This window comes from Papilio machaon, chromosome 5 (assembly GCF_912999745.1).
Source record: "Papilio machaon chromosome 5, ilPapMach1.1, whole genome shotgun sequence".
Taxonomy (NCBI): domain Eukaryota; kingdom Metazoa; phylum Arthropoda; class Insecta; order Lepidoptera; family Papilionidae; genus Papilio; species Papilio machaon.
The window spans coordinates 4,163,025-4,173,270 of record NC_059990.1 but is presented as its reverse complement, the minus strand read 5'-3'; the positions used below and the strand labels follow the sequence as shown (position 1 = coordinate 4,173,270).

General features: G+C 32.7%; 1 protein-coding gene and 1 long non-coding RNA gene across 2 annotated transcripts; both read left to right on the top strand.

Moving 5' to 3' along the window:
• The first annotated feature begins 610 nt into the window (after positions 1-610).
• LOC123721040 lies at positions 611-2,244 on the top strand. The gene is made up of 3 exons (XR_006756129.1): positions 611-700; positions 938-974; positions 2,170-2,244. It is a non-coding gene; the product is annotated as an uncharacterized LOC123721040 (long non-coding RNA).
• Positions 2,245-7,290: 5,046 nt separating this feature from the next.
• LOC106708692 (growth-blocking peptide, long form) lies at positions 7,291-8,091 on the top strand. Its single transcript, XM_014500228.2, has one exon. The coding sequence runs from the start codon at positions 7,529-7,531 to the stop codon at positions 7,913-7,915; it is 387 nt and encodes a 128-aa protein (XP_014355714.1). The 5' UTR covers positions 7,291-7,528; the 3' UTR covers positions 7,916-8,091.
• The last annotated feature ends 2,155 nt before the right edge of the window (positions 8,092-10,246 follow it).

The following is a 10,246-nucleotide window of genomic DNA, read 5'->3' as shown; positions in this document are numbered from 1 at the left end:
CGTGTTGCGCCCGTTCAGAGGTGCCCATCTGCTGGTTTGCAGCATTAAGAATTTAACAAGAGAGAAAAAAAAAACAAATGAAAAAAATTACTGCTAAAGGATGTTATAACATAGTTAGCCCTTTTGTGTAATCACGTTCTACTTTGATATTAAGTAGTAGCAAGAGATTGTAAGTAACTAAAGGTGTGGTTTTGTCAAATTAATATTGGTTATATTTTTATATAAAAAAAACAAAGCACGCGTTTGTTCGAAAGCTTAACTGGCAGTTTGGTTTCCCTAATGTTATTAGGCACTGGCATTATTAATGCGATGTTTTCATTGCATTTGTTGTCTATCTACGGCTTATCAAGTGACCCACTGTTGTCGTACCCCAAACTAGTTGCTTGGATTTGTAGTGCAAATCTTAATTTCGACATAAGCAGGCGTGTTGATTGATTTGTAAGAAACCTGTTTAATTTAGGTGAGTAAAATATATAAATAAATATTACTTGTTTATCAACAATTCTCTTTTGTATCGAACAGTATTTTGTTTTTTTTTTTGTAAATTACAACTTGGCAGTTACTCCTTATTATTAAATGAATAATTCAATAACAACTATTTCAGTTCTTCGAACGAGTCCATCATGAATAAAGGTGTGCTTTTAATATTGTGTACGTTGGTTCTGTTGGCGGTTACAGACGCCAGGTCCTGTTCCACGGGGTAAGTTTTAATTTTGGAAATTTTTTTTTGAGACATTTGCTACTTATTGATATGACATATTTTTACATTAATAAAGACAAAACTAAAATTACTAATAACCAATCATAAGAACTTAAGAACGAAAAAAACATTAATTTCACAAAAATAACGTGAACCTATTACCTCATATTTTGTAGAACATACTCTAAATTGGCTTAATTAGTTTTAATTGAAAAAGAACATGTCATTTGTTTTCAGACAGAAAACTTCTCATTCATCATGTGGTAGCAGTGAGGTGAGTACGACAATATACAATTTTACTTTAATTAGAAGATATCTGTAGCTTTTAGACCCTGAAATGAGCTATGATTTAATAAGTAACAGAAGAAGTATAAATGTGTTTTGAAGACTTAACTTCAATTATTGATCATCATCGTTGTTTTAACACCTGTTAGATTAGATTGTTGGATATAGAGCACTAAAATCAGCATCATTTCTTAGCCAAACTTATGTAAAGTCCCGCTAACTTGACCAGAAGAAGATACAAGTAAAAATACACCATACTTTATCACTGGATGTATCACTAGACGGTGTTTCATTGCTGAAGAATTATTTGGAACAGTTCCTGTCGTCGAGTTCCGTCAACGGACGACACGGCAGACCGCCAGATAGCATCCACACCATATCGATGGCTTGCAATCCAAAACCGTGCAGTTTTCGCGAAGCTATCTGCCTCGTTGGAATGGTCTGTCCGTGGCGGTATTTCCAAACCGCTACTACTTAGGGTCCTTCAAGAAGCAAGCGTTTTATTTTCAACTCATCTGCGGTTCCTCCAGTATTGCAAATGTCCATGGGCGTGGATGAACATTTCGGTGTTCCCACTGCTCGTATGTCCCCTTAGCTTATAAATAATAATTACATCATCATCAGCTCACTGTACTGTGGGTCCACTGAAGGGCTCGGAGACTACCCCAAGTTAGAGGTGAATAGGCCATAGTCAACCACACTGGCTCAGTGCGGGTTGGTTGACTTCACACATTTCATTGAATTTCTTCTCAGAAATAAATGTGCAGGTTGCATCACATGTTTTCGGATAACGGATAAATGTACATATGTAAATCGAAAATCGAAAACACATTGATACATGGCGGGATTCGAACCCAGAACCTGCAGATTGCAAGTCAAGTGCTTAACCCCTGAGCCACCGACGATCTTTTTCTATATTTTTTTATATAGTACAACAACAGTAGGTAGTATAGTACATACCTTAATATTTTGTGTAAATAAGGTTAAACTGTTATTGACACACTTATTGAATACAAAGGAGGTTATCGTAAATACAACTAAATTAGATCAGAGCAAAGGTTATGCTCTTGTTGTTGATGTTCATATTTATTATCTTTGTTTAGATCTATATATTACGATATGTATTAATTTGCTTGTTATGTAACAAACCAACAATACTTAAACACATTACCATTTTATTCTAGAATAGAGACAAGGATGATTCATCGTCTTCATCTTCGTCATCATCATCATCATCGGAAGAAGATGATGGAAAAAAGGTATGGTAATTGAATTTAGTTTTTAGATCGATTATTTTGTACCTTTGGGTACACTTGTCTTATGATGAATGTATGCACACATCAGAAAAGTATAAGCAATTCTCAACATTTAAATTAAAAAAAAATTTTTGCTTCGGTTCGGTTTTTTATATGCTTCAGTTTCATTTGGTACATTCTATTTTAGTAGTTAGTAAACGCGCTATTTTAAATTACATTTATAGTTCAATACGCGGGTTTTAATTACCAAAAGTTTTTAGAGGTATACCTATATATATTGGCTGCCTAGAGGCTTGCTGTAGTGTACGCAGCGGAACACTCCAATTTGTTTGGAGAATGTTCGCGTTACGGCGGCGGGTTTCTTCAAGCGAGCCTCAATTGCGGCTCTAATGAGCAATAATGATGAAACTGTTCCCCCAACTTTTGCCGTCTTATTTTTTCCAGTTTAATAGATATGTAAGTATGGTAACAAATCTCAAATTCTATATTAATTTTATTTATTTCCATTTAATAAACAATTATTTAACATGTCATATCAACATTCTAGAGAGTTGAGAATAACTAAGAGTTATTATTATGAACATAAGATGAAAAATTAGACGGCAAGTTAGCAACTAAAAGTATGTCTCAATTTGAAAGATAATTTAATCTATGTTTTGAGATCCTGGCTGCTAAGTTTTTGAATTTTAATTATTTAGATTTTTAGAGTAAAGCCAAAAAGATTCAGAAAATTAATTTTTATGCTTAACATTACAGGGCCGCGGTAAAGATGATTCTTCATCTTCTTCATCGTCATCTTCATCATCATCTTCTGAAGAAGATAATGAAAAATGTAATGACAATAAAAAAAATGAATCTTCCCATCATGTAAGTAATGTCACCTTTTTATCAAGAATTTATAGCGGCTAGTATCTAATCTGTATGACTATTTGTAAGAAAGAATGAATAGTTAAATTTCTGTGAAATTGATGATAGATTTATATTGTGTCCATGTGTTAAACGGACACAATGTATATAATTTTCAATTCAGTTTTCAAGTTCCTTCGAATGTCAGTTAGCTTGAAGAATTAAATTGGAATTTGTACTTAAATAAGCGTTTTATTTTTAAGGCAGCAGTTCATATCATATCTAAATCGGGATTTTTTGTTTTTGTTGTTAATAGTTTACTAGAGTATAACAGTTTGCAATTACCCTTCGTCTAAGTGCGTCACTGATGACTTTCATGCTATACTTATCGGCGGTGCGTTCCAGCCTGCTAGCATTAAATTACAGGCAAACTAAACTTTTTTCGACATGACTATAAATGTGTGTATTAACCTTAGATCGCTAGCTTAGATTGTGCGTTAAGTTCAGACTTAATTATTGTAAGTTTACTCGAGCCAGGTCAAGGAAACTTCTTTACAAACAACAAACTCTTGAATATTTAAAGGTTATTACGCGGTTGTTACACGGTTCTATTTTTGTCATGAATATAAACGTAACATGGTCAAATTCCGTCAAATTAGTTGTTGTTTGTAGTAATTTTTGATATAATAAGAATATTTTTTTTTATTTCTATTTCAGCACAAAAAAGGAAAACATTTTAAGAGCTAATTTTTTTTCAAGAATGGCAGTACCAGACACGAGAAGATTATCAAGATTTTTATGTATAACATTTATGAAAACTTATGTATCGCTTAGAGCATGTTTCTACGAGTATAATCCATTATAAAGCAGCTTAAGGGAAGACACCGTATTTTTATTTTTTATATAAAAACATTTATCGAAGCACGTTTCAATGATTTTAATAAAAATTAAAATTAAAACGTGAACCGTTTCTGTTGTTCATGTGAAAAGCCTTCATACGAGTTAATTAATCCATAAATTGTTCCCGATGCAGATCTCGATCCGGATTCGTTTAATTTTATAACATGGCCGCCATTACAATTTATTTCGTTGTTTACTATCATATTAACAATACGTAGATATTGATTATTATAAATTTAAGCTCCCTTTCAGAATAATATACATTTTTAGCACTATTTATTTTTTCTACAATGTTCTATTTTTTTAAAAGTTTTATGATGTTATTATTAATAATTAAAATTATATTATGTATTATAAATATATTTATTTTGCATAGGACTCAACATTTTGCGAAGGCACGCTTTGAATGGTTTTAATTACAAATGTTGTCACAACACGTAATTGAAATATTGTCGCCCCGAAAAGAGGTATTTTAATAATGAAATGCCTCTGCTCTCCTGCTCACACATGTTTTTGACATTTTTACTGAGATCGTGGCAAGGTCATGGACTCATAGTGTTTTTAGGCAGATTATTCCTACTTTAAGTATTTTAAAAATAAAAGTTTATTTTAAATATATAATAAATATGTCAACATTTTGTCTATGCGAGGGTTAACACGATCTATCTGACTTTTGAATTTTCTTTTTATTTTAATGTGGGTTGCATTGGATTATGTTGCAATAGATTTGAAACATAATTTCTAGGTTATTTGGCAAGAACTATGAAGTTGGTCAGTCAGTATACTCGTGAAAATTAGTTATATTTCTACCGAACGAATAAAATCGCTGAACCGAGCTTGTATTGCGGACGCTACTAACGAGCTTTTTATAATGATGAATTTCGAGCTTTCTCTGTAATCGTAACTTGAAAATAATATTTTTAAATAAATACATTTTTTCACTAGCTAGTAGCTGCTTTTTAATCTTTTAGCTTTGATAGTTTCATAACCAACATGTTTGCGTTGAGGTTGATTTTATGTTTACGTGTCGAAGAGCTACGTCATACATACAAAATACAAAAATTTTGTATGTATGACGTTTTTAGTTAAATAGAAGGGGAAAAATGATTAGAGTGGTAAAGCAATGAATATTTATCTATAAAAGGACTAGATATAAGTGGGATATAATGGTCTATGTAATTACAAAAAAATATTCACAAAATATACTGAATGTAGAAGAAAGTAAAGGAATAAAATCTTTCCTAGATATGAAATGATTTCTGTTAACTTTAAACAATCAGATACATTGAAGATGCATAGGTTTGTTTATTTTTTTCCGTCCAAGTATGATGTGGGGGCCTTCAAGAGTAGAATGAATAGGCATCTACAAAGCTATCGCGTACCATCTTTGGACCACATCATCACCTCATCTGGTGGGATCGTGGTCGAGCGGTAACTTTATCAATATAAAAAAAAAATTGAATAAAAAAGGACAAAAGTGATATCTATTTATGGAAGACAAATAAATAATAATAGTACTTGTATCAATAATGATTGTGTTCTAAACAGGATCTGCAAATTTAAAAATCGAATTTTTCTTAAAATTTTAAAATCATTGTTGTCATAAAAACTTGATATAATTTCCATCTGTAGAATTCCTATGATAATATTATATTACAACATCATACAACAGGAATCCTTTTAATGTAAAGTCGGTATAAATTCCACGACGCGTCTCAATATTCTCACGTGTATGAAATGCCGTATTCCTTTGAAGAATTTGACTGTTATTTATACTACAAATAATTCTACGGAAAAGTCAACTTTATATCAGCAGATATTTTTTTAAATTGATGAGATTAAAGTAAGTTATACTAAATGATATTTCACGTGTCACAAATATTGTTGTACATTTTACAAAAGAAAAATTCTTATGAAGTAGATAATAATTGATTGTATTATAAAAATCAAGTTACAGATTCTATATCCGAACCGCCGGATGGTAAAGGTGAATATACACTAGAGCATTTTCTCAAGCATTTCTATGTAATATGTATGTAATGTAACATGTATCTATTGTAATGTAACATACATCTATATGTAATGTAATATTCTTAAAAATGGTATAATAGAGGTAAAAGCATAGTTTCCAAAGCACGTCTGGTTTTATCTATTCCGCTACCGTAATAGATAAACCATTTAGTCTCTATTTATCATTAATAGATACACACATGGCGACAAAATTAACTCGATATTATCATACGAATGTTTCATTTAATATTTGTTTGTTCAAATCATTTGCGAAGAGATTGTAAGCGCTCTAACGTGTTTGTTTGTGCGTGGGTATCGATAAAGACTCCATCGAGTTTAAATTTAATATGCGATGAATTCCTTTATTTTTAGTGTGAGTGAATCAGTGAATATATTCAAATGAACATTAAAATGATTCGCTTTATACGGTATATTTTAATTTGTTTGGTAGTCTTTGATTTGCTAAACCCCGAAGCCGCTCCGGTCTCCAGTCAAGACGTCACTGTCGCCTTTAGCAACCCCGTTAAGGACATTGTGGAGTTCTTTGTTCACAAGTTTGGAAAGAATAATAAAAATAGAGGTGATAACAAAGGCGTCACACCTGGCCCCTCTATGATTGATGTGCCACTGAACACTAATAGCTGTACGAACGGTGCTGTGAAGGATATCTACGGCGCGTGTAGGATACGGTGGTGATTGGGGGCCGCACTTCACAATAATCGAATTTGACGCGCAGTTTGTTCTATAACAGTCGATAAAATGGACGCAAAGATTGTGTTGTTTGTAATTATTCTATCTCTATACACGTTTTCAAGGGGACAAAGTGGTATTGTATTCAATTTTCATGATAAATTGCGCATGGCCACGACGTCAACTACCGAGAAGGTCAAAACTGGTCAAATAATAAGAGTGCCGGTGCTAGAATGTCCTGATGGACAGAGGCGAGATGATTTAGGCAACTGTAGACAACCGTTTTAAAGGTAAGTGTGTTGCGTCTTACATGACCTAGAAAACATACACCCACAAAAATACCTTCATATTAATAGGTCTTTCTTATATTTAACTATTTACTGCTGTAACATATACATATGAAGGTACTTTTCACATTATATCAAAGAACTCAGAATTAAAAGCACTTGTGCACAACACTTGTAATAACGACAATAATGAATGCAATATAACTTATATGATACGAATATATATCATATTACTTTGTCACTTTATGTAATAATATATCTACAAGTACACGACCAAGCTATAAATAACTATAAGTTTCATTTCAGATAAAACATCCGCTGGGATAAGAAATATTTAAATGAATAAAATAGCCAGAATTTTTGTCAGTAGCGATTTCCTTGAAGTGCTATGGTATGTTATCAATTCGTGGAACGCAACAATTATCACAAGCGACTAAAGATCTCGCTGTAGGTCAGCTAGGTCACACATTATCTATTCATATTCTTGAAAGTAGCTTAATTGTAAGACTATATTTTCTAAAGAACCGTGAGAAGAAAGACACGTTTTTAGCAAGATGAAGCTATCGCTTATCGTTTTACTTTGTGTCGGGATAGTTGTAATAAGTCCCGAATCAAATGGAGACGTGGTCGTGGATCTGTTTGGGAAAATTCAAGAATCAGCACAAAAAATCGGAGACGATATAAAGAATGTTTTTCAATCGAACAATAAACAAAATAACCAGTATCCAAGAGAGTCAGTGAAAGTGTCTAAACCCGATAGCAGAGATGCTGACAGGATAGTTTTTGACAGATCAGAGGTAACACAGGCCAGTGTGACCACACCCAAGGGTGTCTCGAATAACACAAAAGCGGATCCACAAGCTGGAAGAGAAAATTTCAGAGGCGCATGTGCTACCGGATACGAGCGCACGTCTGATGGAAGATGTAAACCTACTTTTTAATTTTGATGTTTTTTTTAGATGCAATTTATGAAACAAAACATTTTGTTTGACAAGTCGATGTGAATCTAACAATGTACCAAGAGTATCTTGTAAGCACAAAAGGTATAAAATTACAAGCACGTTTTTTCACTCTTAAAAGCTAATGTTAAATGCATTTTAAATTATTTTACTATTGGTTGTAATAGCATTTTTATTTACTTTATTAACTGTTTCAGATACAAAGTATTGTTTCGGACTTTACATGTTGTTTCATTTTAAGAATCCCCTATTTATTTTTCTTAAGTTAATAGTTATAAAAGTTCTGCTTGTGCAATAAATTATTTTACCTGTGAGGTAAATATTTTTTAAATCATAATTTTCTGTATAACATTTGATATTGGTAGTTATTTCATAATGATTTGTTAAACTAATTATAGTCCGTGAAGTACCCATTTTTAAATCTCAGATTGTTCTTCTTTTCAAATAACTATACCTATTATTTAAAAAAAAAACGTAATCGTATGAAATAACCTTAAATAATGTCCATATTAGTAAAACACAAAACCAAAAAAAACATTTTTTTTATTAATTAAATTTTTATATTTTAAAATTATCTATTTCATTGATTAAATGAAAAATATTCTTAAGGTTTAAATCTTCCTAATATTATAAATACAATTGTTTGGACGGATGAATGGATGTTTGTTAGAAAGTATCTTCAGAACGGCTCTACATATCTGGGTGAAATTTGCTACGAATATAGAACATAGTCTGGAAGAACACATAGGCTACTATTTTTTTTTTTCTGCACGTACGGACTCGGGAACAAACTAAATCCTAAAGAAATGATGACCAATGACATGTCCATCTTAGGTATCTCTAATACTAATCTAGGGTCACCTATTTATATTTGGAGCCTTAAAAATCGATTAAAATTATTAAAGTAATGTAATAATTAAAATGGATAGTTCAAAGTTGGATATGCTTATCAGTACGTAGAATATTTCGAATGTCGTTGCCCCATTAAAAGTCAAGGAGCAATTCAACGACATTATAGTGCGACAAGTTTATCTGGGCCGGTAAGATGCGCTGCTATAGCGGTTACTTCTGTCAGGATATATGTAAAATCAACACAGGCGTAGAAAATGACATAAAAGAAATAATATGACAAGGTTTACAGTAAGACAAGGAGCTTGTGACATTTTTTTATATTGACAGGGCGCTAGTATAGACCAGCAAGGATATCTGACCACGTGGTCATAAGACAAACTTAATTATGATAGATCACTAGCGTCCACCTGTCAATTTAAAAAGTCACAAGATCCTTATTGTACATCTTAAGGCCTTCATGTGTTGTTTTTATTATCTTTTATGCCATTTCCTATGTTTTAGATAACGTTTCTGACAGAACTAACCACGACTGCCTCTCGCATCGGGCCACATATCCTTGTTTAACTGTAAGCTATCATAATTTAATTTCACTTTTACCGAGAATCTGCCATAAAAATATTTACATTAAAAACTGATCACACACTTAAATGATCGGGAATTTCGTGTCTACCCGTTCTATTTTGGATTACCTGCTATGAACCAACTTTTGTATTACGAAAGTTAATAGACTTACATCCAACAGAGACAAGTTTTGTGTCTCTGTCTTTGGAGCTGATTTAGTTTTATTATTATATTATTATACACTTAAATTTTTATAGACTTTTCAAATGTTCAAGTTGCATGTAACGATATAAATCAGAGTTGACTCGCGTAAAGTGAAATGTGAAAGCCACTTACCTAATGCTGAAAGCGGCGACAATCTCATTCCGGGCGACAAATTGGGAACACCTTCCGGCGTCAGGCGACACCGCACGGGAGCGCGGCCCGCACCCGCACTCTCTGCTAAATAGCTATTTATTGCGGCGGCGAACGAGACACCTGTCTACAAAGGAGAAGTTAGGCGAGCGCGGTCAGCTCAGAAAATTTAAAAGGCAACAGTCTAATAAAATGACCTAACAGTAGCAACATTGAAAAAGAGCAACAATATGCCTGATGTTAACAAATGCTGAAAATAGGCGACGCGAATTGGATACAATCGGCATTCCGTCATTCCAGAAATCAGAAACCTAGAACTAAAAAGTGATTCTACTTTACCCATGTTACGTGAGGTACTGGTACTTAAACGATCATTCTCACCTACACTGTGCTTTACCACAATTATTTTGATCTTTCTGATATTCGTGATGACGGTAGTCTAAATTAAACTATTCAAGAAACAATAGGACCCGAAAAAAGATAAATAGAAATTGTGACTTCGGTAAGATGTCAATACAATGATAAATGTTTTCCAAGTCTGGTATA

Excerpts from the sequence above, each read along its gene's own strand:
- LOC106708692 (XM_014500228.2), top strand. The coding sequence starts at position 7,529 with ATGAAGCTATCGCTTATCGTTTTACTTTGTGTCGGGATAGTTGTAATA.